At 42.0% G+C, this 27769-nt stretch overlaps 1 protein-coding gene across 10 annotated transcripts in view; it reads right to left on the bottom strand.

The window, feature by feature from the left end:
- CTNND1 (catenin delta 1) overlaps positions 1-27414 on the bottom strand; it is a 47528-nt gene extending 20114 nt beyond the window's left edge. For 7 of the 10 annotated variants that reach the window (XM_047877569.1, XM_047877571.1, XM_047877573.1 and 4 more), the window contains exons 1-4: positions 27155-27414; positions 4367-4485; positions 2835-3126; positions 559-630 (exon numbers count right to left, since the gene is read on the bottom strand). In XM_047877569.1, the coding sequence (XP_047733525.1) occupies positions 559-630; positions 2835-3029 (267 nt within the window). In that variant the 5' untranslated portion in view covers positions 3030-3126; positions 4367-4485; positions 27155-27414. Of the gene's footprint in view, positions 1-558; positions 631-2834; positions 3127-4366; positions 4486-26527; positions 26597-27154 lie in introns of all 10 variants that reach the window. The other 3 variants (XM_047877579.1, XM_047877570.1, XM_047877578.1) reach the window with 3 other exon arrangements.
- Positions 27415-27769: the final 355 nt, after the last annotated feature.

Genomic DNA, 27769 nt, shown 5'->3' with positions numbered 1-27769 from the left:
ACACACACACACACACATATATATATATATATATATATATACAAACTGAGTTAACTATAGCCACATCAACACCCAAGTGACAGAGACAGCAGACAGCAGATTTAACTTCCCAGTTCTGGTCGTCAAAGTGAATATGATCTGTGTTGACCGTGGCTACATCTACATATGAGTGATCCTTCAAAAAAGAAGTTCAAACAATAAAAAACTTTTAAGATGAACCAGAAAAATCCCCAAAAGAGCCATCTTCTGACTGGCTCTGTACCCTTCAGAAACTGCCTAAGGCTCAAGACCAACCAGATTTCAGGTAGAAATAGAAGCACGCCCATTCCAGAAAAGGGATGCAGTAATTGAGGGATCAAATACCGGATCAACAGCCATTAAGATTCATTCCAAAATACAATCATCTATACATTGAAGCTCCACTGTTTTATTTTCTTAATTAATGGGGGGGGGGGGGGTACTTACAATGTACTTTACAAAACACCCATAAGTTTTTATAGGCTGGGGAAGGAAGAAGATACAAATGAAACAGCTGAGACTGTGAACCAAAGAAGTTACCTGGGGTCCGTTGAGTTTCAGATCTGAAAATTTCTGTCGCTCAAGGTCAGCATCGCCCACAAACCGGCCGTTCTGAAACACAGCCCACAAGGAGATAATTCATTTTGTGGCCTTCCTTTGCTCTATCAAATACAAATTATCTTTTTTTCCAAACAGGAAAAGGGCTTTCAAAATGATATTTGTGGCCTGGAGTCCTTCTGTCAAGTACTTATAAAAGAACAACATCACCCCTTAGTTTTAGCACTTTCCTCAAAACTGGAATTGGGCCTGGTACTAGCAGACTGGGTCTTTGGAGGATAAGAAGGTAAGCTCTATGAGGGCAGATGTTTGTTGTATTTTTATTTTTCATTTTTTGGTCAGTTTTGTTCAGTGATGTATTTCCAGTGCCCTGACCAATGCTTGGCACATAACAGGCACTCAAAAACTATTGGCTGAGTAAATAGCAGAGACTCAGGTAAGTCCTTAAAAATATAAGGCTAGGTTGGGGAGTTTCCAAAGGCCTTCTTTTTTTTAAATTTTTTTTTTAACGTTTATTTATTTTTGAGACAGAGCATGAATGGGGGAGGGTCAGAGAAAGAGGGAGACACAGAATCCGAAACAGTCTCCAGGCTCTGAGGGGTCAGCACAGAGCCCGACGCGGGGCTTGAACCCACGGACCGTGAGATCATGACCTGAGCTGAAGTCGGACGCTCAACCGACTGAGCCACCCAGGCGCCCCTCCAAAGGCCTTCTTTATTGCTCCGTCCATATTCATGCTCTACTACCACTGGAAACTTCCATATCAGAGAGACGCAAGAGATAGGAGTCTCTCTTTCCAATAGGAAGAAAATGAGTACCCCAATTCCCCTCAAGCAGACAGTTGTCTCAACATCATCTTCACCAATGTTTAGAGCCACGGAACACAAGTTGCTCTGTCTTAAGCAGCAGGAAATAATCTGACAACGTTATACTATGTAAAAATACATTTGACTGCTCCTCTTCCAATAGAAAACTGTGAGATCCAGCCACCTTGGGAGACTTCCCCCACCCTTCTCCCATTACCTAGGGAGTGTAATGCTGCAGGGAGAGGAAGTTAAACATTATTTTCAGGAAGAAGGAAGGGTGTGGCTTCACTGCTGAACAGAAGTTAAAAATAAAAAAGAGACAGAAAGAGAAATCTTGTACTAAATCCTGGAATTCCCCACCACCTCCAAGCCTGAGCAGTCCTGCTCTCCCCATTCCATATATACCTCTCATTCCTGACCCTCAATTCTGGTTCCTATAAAAATCCTAGGAATCTTGCAAACACACTGCCTCCAAGTTCCTGATCATCCCCTAAATGGACTTCTGTCCTCTCACTCAATATGCTCCTCAGCACGAGGGACCTTCTCTGTCTTAAAAAATAAATAATCAATGAAAAAGGCAACTGGAGCATAAGCTGGAGCATAAGCACTGTTGTTAGTTCCCACAGGAGATCTCTTAAGATGGAGTCTACTGGGCAACGCCTACTCTACACACACACACACACACACACACACACACACACACACGAACGCATGCATAACCTCAGACAGATTATATCACAGCAAAGTCAGACCAGAGAAACCATAGGAAACACAAGATACTTCTCATTTCTAACACCAACTCCCCCAAGTCACATCACAAAGTCAGCCAACCCAGAGACCACTGGCTCCTGTGGTTATCTGGGTTAAATAGCAGCACGATGCTCCTTCTCCAGCTCTAACCAATGATCCCTTCCCTCCAAGACATGATTTGCAAAGCCAACAAAACAAGCACGCAAGGACAATATGGAGCGGGAATACACAATTTATGGACACTGCCACACCTTCTGAGCAGACTGTTCCCTGAGGGAGACTGAACTGGAGCCGAGAATACAAGATGCCCAACTGCGCCAACCACTAAGCAGACATTTACTTTCTTGAATTTTTGATACCAAGTTGGGGAAAAAAAATCAGAGAAAACAGAAGTAACTTGATTACGGCTCAAAACTATATGATCTAGAATCCCAACCCAGAAACCCCACTCCAGCAAAACAGAAGTCAGACGGATGCTTCTCGAGATAAGTCCACTCAACTCAGCAGAACAGCAATATCCCCTGTGTCTTATATCAGTATTTAACACCCCTGGATAGGTTCACCATGAAGCATGGGCACTGGACAGCCCAGCACCATGAGGAAAAGTAGTTTCCCAGGTAGGATCATAGCCTCTCTATGACCATGCCAAAGTCCTACCTGCAGGTCTGATGGAGAGTCCTACCTGCAGGTCTGATGGGTTACCTGATGCCGGCGGGTGAGGGTGCCGTTGGCCATGAGTGGGTTGGCATCTTGTGGTGAGACCCGGACGCGTTCCAGTTGCGCCGAGACGTGGCGCCGCTCCTCCTCTAGCGCCCGGGTCAGCTTCTCAAACTGGGCCTCTTGCTCCTTCACAGAGGCCAAGATGCTGGCGGTCGACTCCACCTCTGAGTCGTCCATGAAGGTAAAGGGCGGAGCCGCCGCAGAACAGGGTAAAAAGGAAGGTGTGGATCACAGAGGGAGGAGCAAGGAGGGAGAAGGTCCCCCTCACTTCACACTACCGGGAGAAGGTAAGAGAGAGGAGAGAAAAGGTCACAGGTCAGAGAAGACAGATGAATCATTAATCCCAGAGCCAAAGATGCCCTCTTGTGGTTTTACTGCGATGCAGAAAGCCAGCCACCATCAAGCCTGGGAGCCCATCACCAGTGTCCGCTCAAGCAGGATCCTTTGCCCGTTACCCTTTGGTAAACACCTCACCAGAAATAATTACTGAATGGAAAGGTGCAACTAGATCCAAGTCTATACTGTTGGCACAAGAGGGAGAATACGGCTAAGGGCTGCAGTCATGACAGGAGATTAAAACTAGATTATTTTTCCCTGGGAAAATTTGCTGGCATCAACTCAATGAAAATTGTAACTCCACATTACAGACCAGCACTCTCTGTCCTGCAAGAGCAAGCCACTGTTAGAGGTAAGGGAGCAGTACAGGTCCACAGATCTTCCTCAACCTCCCCAAATCTGAACACTGAAATTGCTGCAGTGGTGGCAAAATACACTAAATGAAGATGCTAAATTAGAAGGCCAATTAAAAATGGAAATATTAAAAACTTGCTATCAAATGCAGGAAACAAAATGAAGGCCCCCATATTTAATACATTCATGAAGGGGCCTTTCTATGTTTCAAAACTGTACTACGATACTGGAAGGCAAACCGTGTGCCTTGGCTAAAGGAGACAAGGGAGCAAAAAAACCCACAAAAATTCCATATGTAAAAACGCACCCATGCAGCGACCTTTGCCTCCCTTGGGGAGTTGGAAAATGAGCATGAGGCTCAAACTCTGAAACTGTCCCTTGAAGTAGTTCATATTCTAATTTCCAGACAGTCAATTGCTGGAACTTCCTACATCCCTGTTATTCTACAGAAAGCTCTAATAAACCAACTATATTTTTCATCTTTACTTACTCCAACTCAGGGTAATATCCAAGTATCTAGAGGGCTGGTGTGCTAGTTATACAATAAATGATAGTTATACAAAATGAAGAGTTCCCCCTATCCTGTTACATTAACTGCAAGTTGGCCAGTAAATGGAGGGGCACTGTAGTCATACTGTTGGACTGAACAAGGTTTCTCACTTACAAATTGGCTATAGATTTTATAGCCAGCTCACAATATACCATGTCAAGAGGCAGGTTTTAAAATAAACTCTCTTCCCCTCCTTCACCACCCTCTCATCAACCCCCTAAAGAAAAAAGACACTTAAAAATTTTATTCTTAAGAAACATAATTCCATACACACCTGTTAAGAGAAGGTCGTAACTGATTGGCTTAATACAGAGAACAGCCCAGTCTAGATTCAAAAAATCATGGGAGAAGCATCCCAGCCACCACAGCAAGGAGGAAGCAGGAAGGAGACAGCTGCAGAAATATTTGAAGGAAAAATGGGAATGAGAGGAAAATAATACATACACAAAATATTAAAAAATAAGAGGAACAGGGGCAGGTATTGGGAGAAGGACAATCTGGGAATAGAAGGGAGTGAGTGATGTATAAAATACGACTTGGAATTGCTTAATGTGACAAATGCCCTTTGGACTTTGCTCTGTCTTCAGGTATTTGGACGTTGGATGTAGTTTTCACTAAAACCTGGATTCTACTGTCATAGACTACTTCTGTACAAAACCAGGGGTAGGTTATAATATGGATAAAGATTCATTTACCCCCTATTCCCAGCAACCAAACTGGGGGGGGGGGGGGGGGGGGATGTCGTTGGAATGCCCTTCCCCCTCCTTCCCACCTCTAAGGCAGAAACCTCAAAGCCCAGTCCCAGCATGCCCACAAAGACATTGAGAAACCAATGCAACAGTTGTAGTGGGGAAGACATGTGGGGACTAGCCTAGGCTGAGCCTTTTGCTTCAGTTCCCTTTCCCACGCTCCCCAGAGCCCCACCAAACACAAATGCTTGGGCCCTTGGGCCCGTGTGCTTTAAAGTATACGCAGCATTCTGTAAGCAAGAGCACCCAGAGGAGCAGATAGACAGGTGCCCAATAAACTCCCTAATTAGTCCTCCACCACTAAGCTCCTTCCAGCGGATCCAGTACCTAAATCCAAGAATGTGGCAACCCTGTCTAAATTCCTTCTACCCTGGCTCTGCGCTCCCACAGTCACACTTATTAACTCCTGTTCTTCCTTCCGGTCCACTGCCAAGTTCTTCTATTCCCACCCTATATCCCAACAGGCCACTCAAGGGTCTTTAATGAAAAGTAACCTCATTAAAAAAAAAAAAAAAAAAAAAAAGCTGCTCCCTTTTCCTATTGCTTCATTTTAACCATTGCCCTTATCCATCATGTACGATGACCTATGAACCTTCCATACCAAGAGGACTCTAAGCCCAAGAGAGATTCTTCCAGTTCTAGGCTTTAACAGGGCTCAGACTGCAGTTACCACTCTGGCAGCCTCTGCCCTGTAATCTCCTTTACTAATAAAAGCCCAAACCACCACTATTATGGGGGCATACAGTGAAAACACTCCCTGCTGCAGAGAAACTGTTTGTCACCCACTTTTATGTCACCCATAAACGGCCACTTTTTACCCCTACAGCTTTAGTTTAAAAGAAGGGGTTAAGGAAGGTTGTAGGAAAACTACCCAAGGCTCTAGGCCAGGAAGCACGATCCTTCCCCACGTTCATGGCTTTAAAGGCCAACCACCTGGCTCTAATTTGGAGAAGAGGACAGCACAGTTAAGCAGAAAGACAGGGTCAGATTCCTGGGCCTAATAGCATGGGGAGATTTTCTGCCTGAAAGAGAGCAGAAGCAGAGGCTGTGTGGGATAGGACTCAGAAGACTGGTCCCAGTCCTGGCTCTGCCACTAGCCAACAATGGCAGAAAGTCACTGCCGTGTTCTCATCTGTAAGATGCCAACATCACCAGCCCAGTTTAACTGAGGGTTGCTAAGAGAAACAGGTGAGATAATGTACATACAAATGTGAGGTATTAAGTTGTTTCAGGAGTTAGTTTCTATCTCCCAATTATATTACTTAATGGTAATGCCTCAGCCCAAAACTATTCTGTGAACTAGTAGATGAGACTCACTGGATCAAGAGCATAACTGGGTTCTAAGGAGTGGATGAGCTGGTTCCGCTGCTCCAACTCTATTTACTAGGGAGGTCCCACCTAAACCAGTGTTTCTGGGACATAGGGCATAGAGTATTACAGATCTGCTATAATAAGTTCTTGACCCCTTATTTGACGCCTTGGTAGTTTATTACCAAGGAGAAAGGGAAGGTGAAAAGAACTAACAATTACTGAATGCTTTACATTTATTATCTTGGCAATACTTATAACCCTAAGGAAGTAAGTTCTACTGCAAATGAGAAAACAGGCTCTAGGTGAAGAAATTACCCAAGGTCTAGGTTAATAGCAAGTTCCGAATATCAACTCAGATCTATTCCATTCTAAAGCCTGTGTTCTCTTCCTACTACATACTGTCAAGCCCAAAAAATACAAGCCCAGTAGAAGATGGACAGTCCAGTCCTTCTTCCCCACAGTCCTTGAGCTTTCTGCCCAAACATCACAGGAAAGGGGGGAAGGGGAAGCTTCCATTTTTCCTTAAAGGCTTATTTATATGTCTGCATATAAGATATAAGTGGAAGAACAGAACCAAATGGGAGGAAAAAGCAAGCAGAAGTAGGGGGAGAGAATGAAGCTGCTGGCAAGCTATAGAACACTGCTTCACAACTCAGACTTAAGCAAAGTCTTCTCCATGCCATACACACACAAAAATTATGGTTTAGACCAGAATCTGCAAACCATTAACCGACTTTGGCAATTAGAGTCAAGAAAGTCACCGGGAGTCCAGGCCAACACCTTTCTTAATATTTTCAAGTGAGTTAACACTGGATCTCACTACAAAAAGAATCAAGGAATTCTCAAAGTGAGAAGGAGCAGGAGAAGGCCACACATAAAGTGAGCCCTGCTATTTCCTTAAGACTGTACTGGGGCGCCTGGGTGGCGCAGTCGGTTAAGCGTCCGACTTCAGCCAGGTCACGATCTCACGGTCCGTGAGTTCGAGCCCCGCGTCGGGCTCTGGGCTGATGGCTCAGAGCCTGGAGCCTGTTTCCGATTCTGTGTCTCCCTCTCTCTCTGCCCCTTCCCCCGTTCATGCTCTGTCTCTCTCTGTCCCAAAAATAAATAAATGTTGAAAAAAAAAAAAAAAAAGACTGTACTTTCCCTTAAGACTACAATTGGGGTTTGTTTGTTTTAAATTTTTTTTAACGTTTTATTTATTTTTGAGACAGTGAGAGACAGAGCATGAACGGGGGAGGGGCAGAGAGAGAGGGAGTCATAGCATCCGAAGCAGGCTCCAGGCTCCGAGCCATCAGCCCAGAGCCTGACGCGGGGCTCGAACCCACGGACCTCGAGATCGTGACCTGAGCTGAAGTCGGATGCCCAACCGACTGAGCCACCCAGGCGCCCCATGACTACAATTGGTTTTACTTCTAACAAGCCATAGGTCCTACAGACTTGTGAGTCTACAGCAAAGCCTCAACAATGGTACAAATTCAGTCTCTTCTGTAAGAATCCAAAACCAGAAGTTAAATTGGATCAAATACCCAGCAGGACCAAACAGACAAGGCCAACCAGGTAGCTGGGCAAAAAATATCAGCAATAGCATGGTCCCCTGAAACGATCCATTCTACTGTAACCCAGCCAAAGAAATGTAATTTGGAATTATGATTTTTAGAAGTTAAAAATACAGACTTCAGAATCAGACTAGGTTCAAATCCCAACTCCACTGTTTCTTAGCTATAGGACTTTGGGCAAAGTACCACTTAATCTCTAACCCTCAGGTTCCTTTTCTGTAAAATGGGGAAATAAAATACATGTAAGGGTAGTTGTAAGAAGTACATAAGACAATCCACATAAAATGCTTAGAAAAATGACTTGACACACAGAAAGCTATTAATACGGTTACTAATACAAACACTGCTACAAATAGCTACCACAAAGGACTAGAGTTTGGTGGTGTTAATAGGTCTTTTGAATAAACCACACATTTCCACATGCTCCCCTCTCTGCTTTACAGCAGACCAGTAAACTAGAGGAACTCTTCACACTCTCAAAGAGAAAAACAAAATGAAACTCCAGATTAGGGTCAAAAGACATGGGGTTCAAGTCCTATGTCTACCAAAAACTAGCTGTGAGAACTAGCTCACAGGGGAAGTTATAACCCAAGCAATCTGCATTTTTATTACTTGTCAAGGCTTAACTTTAATGGGCTCATATATGTAAACCTATAGGCTGGGTGACTCTGATATCCATGCTATCCTGATAAACATATCCAATAAAGATATGACCAGAATTAGGCAAGCTAGCCCTTATGGAAAGAGGAAAAAGTATTTGTCCTAAGCCCCACAAAATAGTCTTTGGGGTTCTTAGGAAAGAAATTTTCTGTAGCCAATCCCAAAGCCAGTTCTCCTCCTTCCTTCCTTTTTATTCATCATGAAATTAAAACCAATGTCACAAAGTTATGCCTTCCTTCCAAAAGCAAGAATAAGCAAAACTCCTCTTCTAGGTCATCCTAGGAATTTCAAATGGTGGTTCTAAAAAGCACACTGAGGGGCACCTGGGTGGCTCAGACGGTTGAATGTCTGACTTCAGCTGGGGTCATGATCTCGTGGTTCATGGGTTCGAGCCCCATGTAGGGCTCTGTGCTGACAGCTCAGAGCCTGAAGCCTGCTTTGGATTCTGTGTCTCCCTCTATCTCTTCCCCTCCCCACTCATGCTCTATCTTTCTCTCTCTCAAAAATAAATAAAAACATTAAAAAATATTTTTTTAAAGCACACTGAGCCTCATACTGAAGAATACCAATCAACAGAACATAGCACCTGTAACGCCACAGAGCTGTACTACATAACACTCAAGCCAACAAAAGTAGGTCTTCTAGACCCCTAAAAGGCATTTGTTTGCCTTAAATAGCACTTGCTCCAAAATTCAAAGCAATTACTCCTGTTCAAACATACACACAGAAGGTTGCCATTTTATTTTTAAATTAAAGGAATATATTTTGTCGGTAGTTTTTCTCTGGCTTCTTCTCACAAAGAGCGCTTGTACCAGAGTCCAAGATCTAAGTACCCCACCCACCACCTGATGTTCCACCATCCCAAACTCAGTGAGAACAATTCCAGTATACCTCCTTTTGTTGGGAAGACTCACTCTCACCCTAAGCCAAGTCCCTGGACATGATTTGCATTAAGACCTAAAGAAGACCCCGCTCACTTCACGATCTCAACTGACCACTTCTCAGAGTTACAAATCCAATATTCTGGAAATGGCCTTGTCTCAGGTGTTAGCGGTTTCTGAGCCTCCCTGTGGATCTGCCTGATGTGGGGCCCAGCTTCTCCACTTAAGAGCACCCAAAAGGCAGACTGGGGACTTTCACTTTCCCAGGGAAAGCCTGGGTCTCACTGTGTCCACCATGAATCTCTCTGATATAAGGGAGTCTCTGACAAATCACTGTCCTCTTAGAAACGAGTGATACTTCTGATTGGAGTTCAGAAAAGAAGGAAAATAAATACACAATAGTTTGAAGTTGTTTTTTCTTTAAATACTCTTTGTTAAAAGGAGGTTGAGCTGGCAATCTCTACAGGTCAACAGGACACGTTAAACTCACTTCAGTCTTATAATCCTGACCCAAAGTTACTCATCAGGTTTTAGCTTTTACTGTGACTTTAAAAGAAAAAAAAAAAAAAAAAAATCACCTCCATCATCTTGACCCTAAATTCGGAAACCAGATGGAATATTCTCCTTGTTCTTTTCCCCTACCAAGTATTCTGGGAACCCCCCAAACCATAACATACTAAATGGATGAATGCTAGACTGGCTTTGAAAAAAGGAAAGGGTGTGGCTCTCAGTTAGTGAGGGGCCCAGGACTGAAAGGCTATGGAAAGAGACAAAACCTGCTTCTCTCTGGGGCACGTATGACACACACACAGGACTGGTCTAACAAGTCCTTCTGATCTCACAGGCCAGGCCGCCTCCTTCTCCTCCCCCATTACCCACGTGCCTCTCCAAGGCCCTCCACTGGGCCAGCCAACGCTGAATTTTCTCTCAATCTTGAAGGTCTGAGACACGGGAGTTACTTACCTGGATCCCTGATGCAACCCTGCCAAAGGAGCCTCACCTAGCCTTATAAGGAGAAAGCAGAGCTTTAGGGAGAGGCCGATAAGGAAACAAAGATAAGAGGGAGGGCCAAAAAACCAGAAGGAGGTGTCAGACTGAAGGGGAGAGGCCAAATGCCTTTCTCCTTCCTACAGGAGAAGGGAGAAAAAAAGAGGGAGGTCAAGTACACACAATGGGAAACGAGAAAAAGTCTAATCAAAATGGAAAGGTATTGTGTAACTCCTGTGTCATAAAACAGAAATCCTAAAATTAACAAGGACACCTTACACCCTTCCCTAGCCTAGGCTAGGGGAGAAAAAAAAAAAAAAAAAACATGGGGAAAAAGCTTAACCTTAGGGTTTTCTAGAGGTCACCCAACTGTCTGAGCTCACATTCCTTTTTTAAGGAGGCACCTTCTCACCAAACCCCCTCACTTTCTATCTATGGTATTCTCACCATTTCTTTGCCTGTCCTCTGATGGGGCTTGGACAAGCTGAAAGCATGCAATTGAGTCACGTTTGCAGTCCCGCTTCCTCAAAGCACTGAAAAGAGCTAAGACACCCCTTCTCCCAGGTTTAGAATATATCTCCCTTTTGAGACAAGCAACAGAGTCTATGAGGAAATGAGAGGAAGTGTGAAGGTCCTGTTTCATCTATAGGACAGACAGCTGAAGGAAAGGTTTTTCCCTACTTTAAAGAAGAAAATCTGACCTTACAGGGGAAGAAAAGTTATGAATTAATTACTGATGTCCCCCATAAGTTATCACAATAATCTTCTCAATGACCTCTGGGGTGACACTGGACCCTTTTTATAAATGAGTAAACTCTACATCAGAAGAACTCAGTATCTTGCCCAAGGTCATAGAGCCAGTGAGTGGTGGAAATTCATCTGTTCTGCTCCAAGTTCGTGTTCCTTCTTCCCAATGGAGTAAAAGAAGTCTGAACTTCCAATGGGTCTTGCAGTTAAAAGTCATTCTAATTCCAACAGAGAAGCTGACCAAAAGTAATGGCATGGGGAGGATGGCATGGAAGCAGATAGACTTTTGGGTCTTACTTTCACTTTAATGAGTAAGACTTACTTGATTCTGAGGAAGAATAGCTTACAGTCTACTTCAGATTTATATCCCATTTTATAAAGGAACGAGAACTCAGAAGGGAAAATGCTAGGGGCAAAAAGTAATACAACTTTTTACATAATCACCTACTTTTCCTCTGCAAAGCCTGCTCTAGAAATCTGGCTACATGCCACATTCTCAAATCATCCAGATCTCAAGAAAGAAAATCTAATCACAAATATCCCTACTCTCATTTTTAATGTGGCATCTCATGAAACCAAAAGCAGAGATCAGAGTGGGGTGGGAAACAGAAGGAACTAGAATCGGGGAAGATTGTGCTGGCCAGCATCAGAACAGAGGGGAAGGATTGTTCTAGCGGTATGTTAGCAATCTGCCTCTGGGGCAGCTGTCCTCCTGAGCAATCAAAGGCTGATTTGTATGTGTGCTCAGGGACTAGCCAGCTTGGCAAGAAGTTGAGGACTCAGCCACCCAATCCACAAAGTGAGAAGAGATGCCTGTTTCACAGCTGGAATGGAGGGCAGGGAAAACACAAAACAAGGGGGAAAGGAGGGAGGAGGAGAACAGAGAGTGCTACAGGTGCTATTTCAGTCTAGACAGAGGGGGGAACATATCCTAGGAAACTACCAACCATTCCTTAGTTATGTGCCAACAGTGAATTGCCAGTACCTCTCAATAGTGAAATCAAAGAATGGGTGGGTTTCTCTGGCTCTGTATGTAGTAGGGTGCCAATTGGAGAGATGAAACCTAAAGTGTTGGGCCCCAGCAACACCCATTTCTGTCCCTTTCAGACCAAAGTACCTGCAACATACAGAGTGAATAAACATCATATAAACAAACATCTCTTTCTAGAATTCCTTTCTTAATTAAATCCTAGAAATCTATAAATAACAGTAACACACATAAAGCTCAGTGAGATTCCCCAATGCTAGGACGTGGAGGCCATTTACAGAATTCAAGTGCTGAGAAGGCCACGGTCCGAATTCACACTCCCTCATCCCTCAGAGTAGCTTAGATGCCCTGAGACCCATTAGACACACAAAGGCTGCTCTCTTCTCAGTAGAGCCCTGGAGCAGAGCTGCTCTCCAGGGACAAAGAGATTTCACAGGAGAACCACAAAGGCATCGCCCCTCTCCGCTCCCCACTCCCAGCTTTCTCACTTCCTGTCACAGTAGCACCAGACCACAGTCTCCCAGAAACAAACAAATACAAAGTGCTGGATTCTGGGCTGCAGGCCAACCGCATTCCAGGGCATCCTGTCTACCAATCACCAGTCAGAGCTCCCACTTTGCCCTGCTCAGTTCCTTATCATGTTCGGGAAAACAACCCTCCTCCCTGCCTCAAGCCAACACTACATAGGACAAAGCTCAGGCCTTTGAGAATCCGCAGAAAGATACTGTGCATGGATCTAAGGGTTTGAAAGGGGTGAGGGGATTCTTAAGATTCCTACTTGGCAAGGCTTCTTCACTTTGGAGGCACTGCATTGGGGATGTTAGAGCTACTGCTGCTGTTATATTCAGTTCAGCTACATGTGATACATCCCAAAGAGAACTTCACTATGGCAATCGGATTGCTGCTCTGGATTCAGTCAATAGAACATTCCCACCTGGAGAACTACATTAAAACACATCTTCTGTCACCTTCTCTATCACCCATTTCCAGTTTTCAAAGTCTTTCAAGCCCTTTTCCCCACAAGCATAAAGTTGATTCCTAGAGGCCCCAAAGAGAACAAACAAAGGCAGCAGACTCCACCCTACAAAGGGGCAGGATAAGCACCAGCAGGTGCTGGGAGCAAAGTTCTCCGCTTCCCCAGGGAATGAGATGTAGCCAAGTATTGCACAGTAGTTCTGGTGGCAAAGCGGTCAAGACCGCAACCTTTTCCTGTTCACTGCTCCCCCGGAGTGGGTCAGGGCCTGTAGATTTGGAACCTCTTCAGAAAAAGAAAAAAAAAAAAGCCTCCCTTTTTAATAAGGGTCCTCAGCTAATTCCAAGAATGGGATAAATGATACATTCTTCTATTATCTTGTACAAACCCCATGGAGGTTAGCCCAAAACCCCAGAAGCAAAGATGCAGATAGAAGTCAAGCTAATCTATTAGCCAGAGAGTCTTGAAATCCAAAGAAGTAACACCCTTTGCCCACAGGGCTCAATTCCCTTTGAATAAAGCAAAGCACAGGCTCAGCCCAGAGTCCTTCAACCAGGTGACATTCCAGTCAATGAATTAGTAATATGTTATCATTTCTCAGCTTTTCTCCTCCTTTGCTTTCTCCTACAAACTCCTTTATCCTTCTTCTTGGGTCTGCTAGAAGTACTCTGGGCTGAACCCTGATTTCGATTAGTATATGATACAAAAGGAGCCTAAGTCTGAAACAACACAACTTAGAAGGAATTAGCTAATATCTGAATCTGACATAACCAGGTGGGGAGGAATATACACAAGAGTCAGCCATTCTAGAGCTGGGTAGCAAAGTGGGCACTTAACACTGTGTTTTAGAACAGAACTTCAACAGTAGAGCCTAGCCACTGCAAACTCTATTCTATCACTGAAGCATACACAAAAAAAGTTTAAGATCTCTCACCTAGCACTGAATCAGACGAACTCCCTTTTTCTCTCAAGAATAACTGAAAAAGTAGTAACAACTGTTAATGTATTCTTGTCCCATTCTCCCTCATCACAGCCCAGGCCAAATACATCACTCAGTTAAGCAATATCGTGTGAGGTAGTTATACAAAAAAGAGATAAAAAAATAATCTAGTGGGGGAGTTTTCTGGGATACCTATAAAAAAAAAAAAAAACAAAAAAAACAGGGTTGTCAAAGACTCATCCCAGACAGAGAACTGAATACACCCATTATCAGTACTCCTGCTAATGCTCCAAAAGGATGCTTGGCAGGTTGTCTGCCTCAAATTGAGCAGGTGAGACAGAAAAGCCGTGCTGACTCAGAAATACAGTCACCCCAGGGTGTGAGGGAGGGAAGGAGACCAATATAGCCAACCGATTACAATTCATCATGACTTCACCAAAGGTCCTGGTTCTAATTGTATCTCTGGCTGTTTGCAGACATATTTCAAAAACCCAACCAAAGGAATAATGAATGAGTAAGAAGAAAGTCAATGGAGGGGCCCAAGACTTAGCTGAATACTCAATGGTTGGAAAAGCATGAATCTGTTTTGCTATCTAACTTCCCACATACCCCTTTCCAAATCAGGCCCAAAGCTGAAAGAATTAGAGGGAGGGGAGGCAGAGAAAAGAATGTGACTGAGAAAGGTTTAGTTACATTCCAACTAGCCAACATCCCACATGGTATTAAGAGTGCCTGACAATCCAATCCCACTACATGGGAGTTGCTGGGGCTCTGCTAACATACATCCAATTCCTCCACCCCTCCCACCCCCAAACACTCTGAAAAGAAGCGTAATTGAGATAGCTTGATGAAGGCACCAGCTGTTTCCACCACTCTCCCTCCCCCCCAACCCCAGAGACCACAGTTCAAACTCACATCAAACACTTAATACAATTGACTAGCCAGTAGGAAGGAGAAGCCTGGACTAAAATAGCAGGAAGAGTGCCAACTGGCCCCACTTAGAAGGAATGTTTTCTTGGCTCAATTTAAAAATAAGAAACCTTTGTCACCCACTCCCTTCTGCCCAATTATGTTCTCCTTTCTGCAACCTACTCCTCAGTGTCAAATGGATTTCAGTTTCTTCCCTACAACTCCTTGATCTATTTTCAAATGTCAGGGAATACAGGGGAGGTAGAAGGTTGAATGTAAAGTAATGCCTGGGAGATTGGGAGGCTTCCTGGACTGCAACAGCCAAACCCAGCCCAAGGCTCTCACACAAGGGCAAGGAGACAAGAGCCCACACTGCACCCGTCTCCACATTTCAAATTCGGAAAGAAGGGAAGGAACATTAGGTTTCCACAGCTGAACAATGATTTCCCGAGGCATGGGTAGCCGGTCAAGACTATTAACGTGATCAGCCCCTCCCCCACCCATATTTGAAGTTGGCCTGAGTTAGCCAAGGAGGAAGGGAAGGAAGCCAGCACTTCCTTTTCAGACAGGAAGTAACAATGGCCCTTCCTGTGGAGATTTAAACAAATTGTCCAGCTGAGTTTCAACGAGAACATCCTCTCCTGAATTTGTTCCACAATTTCAAAATGGAGAGGGGAAAATGGAGATATGGCCTAAAAGTTCCCCTTCCCTCACAACAGGCAAGTCCTCCATACCATGCTGAGTGCTGGCATAACCCCCAAATCAGGCGGTGACATCTGTAATTACAAAACAATACAGGATAGATACAGAGGTAGAAAACTTCAAATTAGCCACCTTCTCACCAAGTCCACTACCACAAACTATTCTTCTCTACTTCTCATTCTAATTAAATAACCACCCATCTGAGAAATCACATAGATATGTAGCTTAATTCAAAACATTCAGGTTTTATGGTCCTCAAACCTGAGTGATCAGAATCACCTGGGAAGTTTAAAAAAAAAAAAAACACAATCTCGGCGGGGGGGGGGGGGGGGGGGGGGTTGGTTGGCTGGAGGTTAGTACCTGTGTGGCTTGGTCAGTTAAGTGTTGGGACTTCAGCTTAGGTCTCACAGTTCATGAGTTCAAGCCCCAGGTAGGGCTCCCTGCTGTCAGCATGGAGCACACTTTGGATCCTCTGTTCCCCTCTCTCTGCCCCTCCCCTGCTCATACTATCTCTCTCTCGAAAAGAAATAAACATTTAAAAAAGTTATTTTAAATATAATTTCTGGAGCACGTAGCTGGCTCAGTGAGAGGAGCGTGTGACTTGAACTCAGGGTTAGGAGTTCGAGCCCCATGTTGGGTGTAGAGATTACTTAAATGAATAAACTTAAAAAAAAAATTGGAGTGCCTGGGTGACTTAGTCGGTTAAGGGTCTGACTTCGATGCATCGGGCTCTGTGCTGACAGCTCGGAGCCTGTAGCTGCTTTGGATTCTGTGTCTCCCTCTCTGTCCCTCCCCTGCTCGTGCTCTGTCTGTCTGTCTGTCTGTCTGTCTCTCTCTCTCTCTAAAATAAATACTAAACATTTTTAAAAATTAAAAGTTTTTAAATTCAAAATACAAAAAAAAAAATATTATCGCCCAAATCTACCTCCTCATCCCTTATACTTCAATTTCTAGAGAGAATGCCTAGGAATTTATGCTTTTAAAAAGCTCTCAAAGTGATTGATAGATGCTGGGACCACTGTACTAGCCTATCACTGACAACCCTCTGGCCACCACACTTCTCCAGCAGAAAGGGCACTGGTTATTAAATATAGGATTTGGGCCTGCTCTGCTGTTCACCAGACAGTTCAGATCATTATTCCAAGCCGGATTAGTGACTCTTTGAAAGCCTGGCTTTAAATATAAGAATGACTAGAATGACACCGTCCTAAATCCTATATTCTAGACTCAGAACCTAGAAAGAATTATCTCATTTTTTTTAGAATCCTGAGCTCCTACATTGGAGGATATCCCTGTTTACATTGCAGACTGGACAACCCTGATTATTTTTAAAACAACTTAGTTTAGAGGCGCCTGGGTGGCTCAGTCAGTTGCGCTTCTGACTCTTGACTTCAGCTCAGGTCAGGATCTCACTGTTAGTGAGATGGAGCACACATTGGGCTCAGCACTGACAGCATGGAGCCTGCTTGGGATCTCTCTCCACCCCCTTCTCTCTCACTCAAAATAAGTAAATGAACTTTTAAAAACTGATTTGGTTTAATTTTCCTCCAAGAAACAAAGAACTGTGCCAACATTTTCAAAGATTGGTTCCATATATCCCAAAAGAAGTCTAAAGTCGCATATCTAGCATTCATGACCCCAGATAATTCTAGCCCAGTTGACAATATAACAGAAATAATCAGAAACTCTGGATTCAAATGTTATCTATGACATTTATTCAAGCAAGTGACTTTAACTTCTGGTTTGAGTAAGAGCAAATGAGTAGCAAAATGTTTTTAGAAGAACCATAAAGAGAAATATTTCCACAGGAAACATGTGTCACTAAAGATTTAGGAAAAAAGAATGCCACTAAAAAGCATACTTTCAAGACAACTACAAACATCTTTGAATGCTGAAGTAATACATATCAAGCAGTTATTTAAAGCGACTTCAAAATTTGGGGGATCTGTGATTGCCTAGAGTATTTCCTATGCAAGAGGCTACAGTTACTTGACCAGAGAAGGGGATGGAAGGGAAATAAATGTTTCCTGATTGAGGTCATCTCCCAAGGATGATATTAAGTAACAGGATGACAACTAGGTATAATTAAAAAGAAGGACAGAGGGTAACCAGGTCAAGTTGCAGAGCTAAACTCCAAACTGAGAGAGAGGGAGACAGAGATTCTTTCACTGAAGGACAGACTAGCTAAACAAGATTATCGTGAGAGGGAAAGTAAGAATGGTGATTCAAGACACAAGTACTCTTGGTAATCAAATATCCTTTTACTTTCCCATGTGTGGTTGCCACAGAACATCGATCACTAAATAGTTGGTGCTTATTCCTCAATCCCACCAAAGTCAACCAGGCCAACCAGCTCAGTATATGCTTTAATAACCCTTAATGCTTAAACATACATATAGAAAAAGGGAAAACAGTTATCAGGGATAAATATCTCCTCCCATGAGCAAAACAGAAATATGAAAATGGTGACCTACAACATGGTCCCTGAAGCCATTAAATCCCAATGATTAGGGCTTTGGGGAAGCAGGGGCTTTTTGATCAAATGAACAAACAGAAAAGCAAGAGATAAGTGGGGCAGGCATATTTGGTCATAAACCAAAGCACAAATGTACTCAAAAAGAAACTGTACCAGATGTAGGCTGTCACTTCTCCTGTTCATAGAAAATCGACTATGTAGATAAGAAGGTGGAGAAATACATCTCTAGGGAGGAAATTTTTATCTCACTTCCCAAACGCATACAAGCTTATTCTAAATAGCTGCCCTAACTATTATATTCTCCAAGACAAGGGTCATCAATCTATGCAAAATCTGCTACTCTGCAAATTATGTGCTGACTATACTCACATGGAACTTCTGCAATGGGACAAAGATAGAAGTTGGGTCAGGTATTGCCTCAACTCTTTACAAAGAACACACAAAAAATTGTTACCATTTGTTGTCCCTGTGGTCTGAAGAAGACTTTTTTTGTATTGTACAGTGCACGACAAGGTCCTAAATTAAATTGTCCCCTCTTCCCCACAACACATACCCATTGAACCTCTCTGAACAGATCTACTATTCCTCTCATCTTTCTTGCTCACTGGTAACAACCAACCTCAGGACCTTTACACATTCTACTCATATCTACATGACTTCACCCTAATATGTTTTAGGTCTCTCTCAAACATACCTTATTAAGTGAAGACTTCCTTGACCACTCTCAGTATACATTTAAAAACCTCACTTTACCCTTGTACTTCTTATTCACCACTCTGTATTCTGCTTTATTTTTTCCTCAATAGTATCAACACACTCTAGCATACTATACATTTACTTGCTTATTTATTATCCGACTCTTCCAACTAGAAAGTAAATTCTGTGAGATCTGATGTACTGTTATATTCCAGTGCATGGCATACAGCAGGTTCTCAAATTTCTTTTATTTAAAAAAAATTTTTTTTAATGTTTATTTTTGAGAGCACATGAGCAGAGGAGGGACAGAGAGACAGGGAGACAGAGAATCTGAAGCAGGCTCCATGCTGACAACAGAGCCCAATGTGGAGTTTGAACTCACAAACTGTGACATCATGACCTGAGTTGAAGTTGGATACTTAACCGACTGAGCCACCCAGGCTCCCCTCAAATTTCTTTTAAATGAATGAAGATGTTTCACTCTTCCAATGAAAACAAAAAGTTAAATTTTAGAAAAATAAACCAACTTTGTTCATTTTTCTTTCTATATTTTTTAAGAGTGTATAGGCACATAGAGGTTTATTCATATCTTGTTAGGAGATTTAAAAAGATACTCTTGTATTGTTACAACTAAATATTTGGAGTAAAGAAATCCTGCCCTTCCGCTGCCAAAAAAGTTTTTAGCAATAAAGTTCTATACCAAGAGAGTGACATATACATGTGCAAAGCAATTCGCTCATTTTTAAAAAAAATATTTTTTTTTAGATTTTTTAAGGTAATCTTCACACCCAACATAAGGCTCAAACCTACAACCCTGAGATCGAGTCCCACAGCCCACCAACTGAGCCAGCCAGGCACCCCAACATTTTACTCTTTCAATTAATATGTTGGGCTATCTATTGTCTTCTGAGTCTTATGAATGGGTGCACAATAGATATTTTTACATGCTCATGTAAGAGCTCATGTAAGGTAGTAAGATAGGATGGGACAAAGAAAGAATGCTGTCATGTTTTCTTAAAATAGAATTGCCTAAGAAGTCAATTTTTAAAAAGAAAAATAGGAAAGAGTAAAAAGATTCATGCTTACTGTTGGGAGCTCTCTTTTTCAAAGACCTGTGATGCTGCTTAATTCAGGAAACACACTTAATGACATCTTTGATTTCCATTTAATGTAACTATGTCCTAATTGTGATCTTAGGCCCATCAACTGGGGTCTCCTGTAGCCTAACCTGCAGATTTGGCTGACCTTCAGCAGGATAGACATTCAAATGGCCAACTCTGCCCTGGTTTACAACGTAGTCAATGGAGAGCAGAACAGAGAGGTTACAGAACCTCCCTTACTCCAGCAAAGAAACCGTGGAAACAAATCAGATTGGCACCAATTTTTCCTTTAAAACAGACTACTCTATTTTAAAAGTGTGCTGAATATACACAAGCTACTTTGTTTCAATGAGATTCACTTCACTTGCAAAGAAATGGAAACTGTAGGTGCTTTGATAAAAGTATTGAAAAGTTGACCTAGTTTCTATAACAAGGTCTTATGTCCTCAACCATCAGAATATATTTTGGTTTCTTAAAATATAAGCTCCCTAAAACAAAAATCTTTTCACTCCGCAAAGCAATCTCTCAATGTGCTACTGCATTCCAATGCAGAACAACATGGGAAGCTACACACAAAACTATTAATTTACTCTTAGAAAAGTATGTATTTTTTTCGCTCTACTGCCAATAGAATGAAAGAGAGTAATTAATTGGTAAATGTGGATGGAATCTGAAAATCAAAAAGATAAAAACCAACCTGTTTAAGGTTTATTTATTTTTGAGAGAGACAGAGAGAGATAGAGCACGAGCAGGGGAGGGGCAGAGAGAGAGGGAGACAGAATCTGAGGCAGGCTCCAGGCTGTGAGCTGTCGGCACAGAGCCCGACGTGGGGCTTGAACCTGTGCCCGTGAACTGCGAGATCATGACCTGAGCCAATGTCAGATGCTTAACTGACTGAGCCACCCAGGCGCCCCAAAACTAATCTGCATTATTATAAGAGATCTTCTTGAATCACAATTTACCCTAATCTAGATCTAACTGAAAGAAACCAGAAGCAGTATCCTAATACTTGTACCTTTAGCATGAGTGTAGTTTATTCTATGATAAGAATCAGAAACTTCTTCCATATTAAGTGTTAGTGAGGCAAAGCAATGACCAAGAAGACTACCAACCTCAGGAGAAAAGATAGGGAACACCAGAGGTCAGGAAAGCAAATAAAAAGGAGAAAGTGTAGAGCAATCAGTGGAGGGAAATGTGGGTTTAAAAAAATGCAAAGAGTTGGGTGGGGAGCTATGATGGGAAGCTATGAAGTGCCAACAGAAATTAGTTAAAATACTATTCAGAACATTAGTTTCATGGGTTAGTTAGTGTGAGGGGAAGGAAAAACTTCAGCCAGAAGAAACCTAGAAGTTTCCAGGCAAGCCTGCCTCTGACAAATATACATTTCCCACAGGCCACAGTTTGGCTTTTCCGCATACAAAAGCAGACCTCTTTCTTAAGCACACTTCTCACAGGATGCATTAATGAACTCACAATTTCTACACACCCCAGTTTTACAAATGTCCATAAATAGGGGTTGAAAATAGAGAATGAATTTTCCTGAACATAAAAGAGGGGAATTTATTTGAAGAAAAAAGATAGTAAAAGCCTGCCTTTATTTCTATGGAGTTTCCTATACAACCATTCATAGCTGAATATTGTCCTACAAAATCCTGGTTGGACAAAACTTCAAGGTAAACAATCTGGTCCAAAGTCAAAAATAATAAACCAACCAAAGCTTTTCCAGTTCAGTCTCTGCAAAATTAAAGAAAGTTTACCCTTGAATGCTAGAATTCTATCTCTTGTAGATAGAAAAGATGGGAGAAACCTTCTTTTCCCCTAATGTTTCCAAGTCCCTGAAGAAATTACCGTAAGATATTCAAGCTTTGCCACCTGTTTCTCTCCCCCCACTAATGCCTCACTTTACTTTATTAAAAGTTATCCATCTCTAAATTTTGGACAACCTTGCCCATATAGCTCCCCAAACTTGTCTATTATTAGACACCATTTTTCCCGTTAAAAAAAGTTAGCTTGGGGTGCCTGGGTGGCTCAGTCAGTAGAGCATGAAAGATATCAGGGTTGTAAGTTCAAGTGCTACCTTGGGGGTAGAGATTACTTAAAATATCTTTAAAAAAAAGAGTTAGCTTACTCATCCAGGAAGCCCATTTATTCCATAATACAAACATCCATACCATAGAGTACCTTAAAGGGTATCTAGTCCAACAGACAAATGATGTTTGAATTCATTTAAAGCATCCATTCTAATAGCAAAAACTTACAAGGCATTACCATGAGCTGAGCACCATTCGATGAATTTTAGATATATTAAATCACTTAGGCATCACAACAATTCTATGAGATGGATTATGTTATTGTTTTCATTTTAGTGACAGAGCCAAACGCATAGAGTGACCAATCTACCCACTATTGCAAGAGTTGAAATGGCAGAGCAAGAGTGAACTCGGGTAGTCCAGCTCAGGGATCCATGCTCTTAGCCACGATGCTACACTGCCTTGACTCTCCATATCTGTGGAACTCTCAGACTGGAAATTCCCTTCTCAGTCAGCATATCGATCAAAAAATACAGAAAAATAAAACATTCGTGGCAAAAGGTTAACTGTGGGTGTCTGGGTGACTAAAGGGTATACTGGAGTTCTTGTGCCATTCTTGCAACTTTCCTCTAAGTTCAAAATTTTTTCAAAATTAAAAGTTGAGGGATGCCTGGGTGGCTCAGTCGGTTAAACTTCCGGCTCTTGGTTTCAGCTTGGGTCATAATCTCACGGTTCGTGAGTTCGAGCCCGGCATCAGGCTCTGTGCTGACAGTGCAGATCCTGCTTAGGATTCTCTCTCTTCCTCTCTCTGCCCCTCCCCCAATTGTTCTGTCTCTCTCTCAAAAATAAATAAACTTAAAAAAAATTAAAAGTTCAAGGTTGCTTTTATCATGTAATGGGACATAGTTTGCCAAAGTGATGACCAAATTACCTGCTGGCCAGCAAAGAAGGCTTTAAGAAAAAACTCTGGATCCTTATAATGTCCCCACTAAATGTCTGATCTAAATTGCCCACGCCACTCCAGTCAGACTGAAGGACTCACTGCAGAGGAAGTGGCCCTAAAAATGGAGAACACTGTCCCTGAACCATAACAGTAACTGTGGGCTCCATTCTCAGTGCTTAATATTTAATAACCAATGACACTCAATTCCAAATAGAATGGAGTGCGGACATTTACTCCCCAAGATATATTATATAATATAACCAAATACAAATCAATCCATACCCTTATTTCCCCCTCGTTAGTTCTAACCAGAATTATCAGTTCTCTCCTTACTATGTCCCTGCCAGGCCGTATCGATGCTCTCTATTGGAAACCTTGCAGTCAGCTGCATTTTAGGCAGAGCAATTCCTATTTTAGCTTTTCATGGCATTTTAATCCTTGTGCAATGGAAGAGAACATGAAATCACATACTGATAACCTAGGAATCATTCCTTTAGGCAGTTTCCTGTTACTATTGTTCTACATTACCCATGAAAATTAATTTGGGTTCTCTTAAATTCATATTTCCCAATACACTTGAACAAAATCTGAAGTTTCATAGCAGAAGCACTGACAAAAAAATACAATGATATCCAAACATACTTTCTTTGGAACACTGATGTTCAAAACTATCATCCCAAGCTTTTTAGGTTTTCATTAACTAGTATAAAAAACACTCAATTCTAACATGTCGGAAAGCAATACTCCCCTGCTGCTGCCCTAGTAAGTTCCAGGTAAGAAGTTCCTTTCCCCTAGATAGTGGCTATATTTAAGGTTTCAGTGGTTGAAGTTAATAGCCACCTAGATTATGAAATGTTATGATCCTTACTTTTTACACTACCCTTTACACTACTTTTTACACTACCCTGTCCGGAACCTGACAGCTCATCCAGAAAAGAGGTGTTTTATTTTTTTTATTAAAATGTTAAATCTTTGATTATTTCCAGAAACTTCACTTAAAAATGGGAGGTAGGAAATGTGTAAAAGGTTGAAACTACTGACTACAGCAGAAGCTTCTAAATCACACTGTGATTTTGTTAATCGAAGTTGTTCTGCTCCCCACCTTGACTTCCTTTCAGTCTTCCCCACAAAATCCCTCAGTGATTCCCATCAAATGCCTTATTTAACCAAGGCTTACTGACACTGCGATATATACTTGACACTAAGGCAGGTGCTAAGAGGACATAGAAGACAGTCTCACAGTCTAGAAGGAAAGACAAAAAGAAGTAGACAACTTTAACACAGTGTGATAAACATTATTTGAGCTACCGTTACAAGCCTCTCCCTGCAAGTTGCCAATATCATTCCAAACCACATGCCTGCAAATTCTCTAGAAGAAGAAATTTCACTGATAATCAAAGTTGGAGGCATTTCCGGTAAGTTTAAGAAGTCAGGATAGCAATAATAGGCATATGGGAAGATCCCAGTTTTAAAGACTGAGGTAATATCCATTCTAGCATATTCAGGTCCCTGTGGGGCTTATGGAAAATGGATTTTTTACATATATTATTCCAACATGCAGGGGGTTGGAATTCTAAGTGGGGGACTGGCACTCTGCAAAATTAAACACTCCTGCCTCTAGCAAGGGCTCATTTTAGTTCTGGCTCTTGTTTCTATTCTCTCTGGAGAATGGTAGTATATTAGTGGCTAAGTCCATGGACTTTGTAGTTAGTCAGAGGAGGGTTTAATCCTGGCCTTGGCCACTTACAGGCAGTGAGATTTTTCAGCAAACCTCACGGGCAGTGAGATTTTCAGCAAACCTCAGCTTCTCTGAGGCTCACAGTCCTTAAAAAACAACAACAAAAACAGTGGTGGGAAATTAAGTAAATAGTTTATGCAAAATGCTTAGCATGCAGTAAAAAAACAACAAGGGGGTGGGGAGAAAGGGCTGGAAGTAACAGGGGACCACTGGGTACTAAAATAGAAAGCAATAAATTATACAGAGCTAATCATTTTGTTATTCCAATTGAATAGTGATCTATTCTTAATTTATTTGCATCCGTCCTGTCTCGCCCATCCCTAGAGAGCAACTACCTCATAAACCTAAGGCTGAATTGCAATTACTCCGAGCTTTTTTTAAAAAAAAATCTACAATAGTCCCAATTTTTATACTGAGAGAACATATCCTAGCCCCTGCGACTCTCCATAATTTGGAACCCTAAGAAAGGCAGTAGAACTCTAACCACCCAAAAGAGACACCCACCTGGAACATACAGACCATACCTTAGTCATATAACAAAGAAACCAACAGTATATAGGAGTCAAACAAAAAAAGAAAAATCTGCACAACTCATACTTACTCGTCATTTTTTATCCCAAAACCACAATGAGGAGCAAAAAAAAAAATTAAAGATTTACTTATTTGCACCCCTTATATTTCCTGAAAGAACTAGTAGGGGTGAGGTAAGAGACAAATCTTCCATCTTATCAACCAAAAGGCTCTATAGTACACACCAGTCAAAACAAAGCCTCAGTCGTGGAAATAAATATTCCTGGACGCTAGTTACTAGGATGCTCACTGCAGCTACACAAAGCCCAGTATTTAAAGCTGGACCCAAATCACCACCACTCAGTCATCCAGAACCTATTTTCAAACTGCCTTTGTACTCCTTCTTCAGATTCCCTCATCCCTCCCCCTAAAGGTTGAGTGGGAAACCGACACTCTGGCAGCAACATGACCAACCCTCCAAAGATCCACCAAGAAACCTCCCCTAGGCTGGAGTCAAGGCAGAGAAAACGTTTAATATTTTCCAAATTTTCTTTCAAGCAAGCAGTATAGTCGAACAGACTGTACACATTATCTTTTTTCTTTGTTGCTGCACTTGCTATAATTATGAGATCCAGACATCAAAATTTGACTGTAGCCCTCGCATAGATTAGATTAAAAGAAGGAACAAAGTTGTTTCTTCGGAAGCCACAACCTCACCAGGATGAAATCATCCTTCAAGAAATACTCTCATTCTGGAAAAGAAATTCAAGGAAGTGTTGTAGTCTAAAAAGAATGGGAGGGGGGCACGAAATCAGGGGACTATTAAAGATACATACCAGTTTAAAGCTAAAGGGCAGCTTATCTATTAAGGCCTATCCTGTTACAATCAGGGCAGTATCTATTCCAGCTCTAATTTTCAGACCGATGCGCATTTTCAAAGAGAGAAAGAAGAGAATACTCAGTTTTCAGCTCCTGATGAGTTGGCTATATAATTATCTAGAAACAGTATTTTTGGAAGAATGTATTTGCAAAAAGAAAAGACGAATCTTACGATTAAGTATATGAAAGCAGTCACGGGCCTTCGGCTCTTACATATTTTTTATTTCATGGCAAATTAACCAAACCAAAAACTGACCTCCAAAAAACGACTTTCAGTTGGGTTAAAAAATAATTATTCCTGTTGTACTTTCTCAAATGCATTCTCAACACTAAAGTCTGCGTTAAATGTTTTCTCTTAACCTCACCTTATTTGATCCAAGGCCCTTTCAGAAGGCACAAATATTTCCAGGTGTGTTGCCACTTTATTCAGGTGAAGTTAAAAAGCATGATTAGAATTTCCTTATCCCTTTAAGCACATACACCAAACGTTATGGTACTTGCAAACTGAACATGTAACACCTCTACAAATCTTTGTCATCAAATGTAGTCTTAGGGAGAAAGAAATGGCAATTTGGTTAACATGGACCCATTTGTTTTCTTTTATAAAGCAAAGTAAGGAGGCTACGTCTCGCAGGAGAATGAGGCTCCCACCCACCGCACCTGGAAAAGTGAAAGAGGGATCCACCCAGGAACAGCAGGGCTGGAACTGAGCTGGGCCGTTCAAACTCTCTGGGGGAAAAAACACCACCATTCAAGCTGCAAAGCTCCCTACAACTTTCCACTTCCACAAATCTAATGATAAAGGGGGGAAAAAGTTTTGAAACATATGAAGAACCATCTGTATAACGAGCTTCCAACCCGGACAAATTCCTTTCCCAACCCACACGCAACATGCCAAAAAACCGAACTTTTGGTTTGGGCTCTGAAAACAGAAGTTTGTTAGCTGAACACCAGAAGAAAACATAAAATTAAACAACATACAAAAATGTAAATTTACATGTAAATGTAAATTTGCTCTCACCCCTCTGGATCTAATCGTCTCCCTATGTTAGAGAGAGCTTACAAGTTTGTTTCTGGGTCTTGAATATTTTACTTTTTAATCTAATAAAATACCAAAATTCCCCCAAAGTAAGTAGAAAGAAAAAAATAACAATTGCTTAAAAGTCACCCGTCAGCACAGCAGAAGCTCTCGTTCTTAACTTCCCTCTGGTTACCGTAAGACAAAAATTCGACTTGGCTTATCCTCCTTCACCCGTCTGTACACACATTTTTTAAAAAGGCACACACCTCAAATGTGGACTTCTAAAAACCAGTCCTTTAAGAAAGAAACCCAAGGCTTCGTCAATGTGCTGAGAAAGACAAATCCAGCAGGGTACTTGATTTTTCGCCACTTCTTCCTCCTTTCAGGATCAGGATCTTTCCTGCTCTTCTTTCTCCCTCTCTCTCACTCTCTCTCTCTCCTTTTTTTTTCTCTCAGATCCAACACCTAAAATGGAAGTTGCACCCAGCCAAAGGCTAGGGAGCCTGGGTGGTGACAAACTGATCTGGCAGCCCTACCCCCTCGCTTTCCTAAGTGATGTCAGCCCCTGAGAACTTCCAATAGGAGCCAGGCATAAATCAGGGAGCTGATTTTATCCAATAGGAAACTTTATTATAGGAAATTAAAAAAATAAAAAAGGAGAGAGAGAGGAGGAGAGAAAGAGACAGGGGGAAGTTTTATATATATATTTATATTTAAAGTGGAGACTACACAATCTCTGAGGAATTACTGCAGAGCTCCAGGGGGGGCCGAAGGAACAAGGGCTCCTTAGGATGGCACGCCTAAGCTCCAGTTCTCTTTGATGGTGGGGTTCTTGCTTCCTCTCCCTTCCTTTCCGGGTAGGGAAATAAGAGAAGAGCTGA

This window comes from Prionailurus viverrinus, chromosome D1, assembly GCF_022837055.1.
Source record: "Prionailurus viverrinus isolate Anna chromosome D1, UM_Priviv_1.0, whole genome shotgun sequence".
In the NCBI taxonomy this organism is placed as follows: Eukaryota; Metazoa; Chordata; class Mammalia; order Carnivora; family Felidae; genus Prionailurus; species Prionailurus viverrinus.
This window is presented reverse-complemented; position numbering and strand designations above follow the sequence as displayed.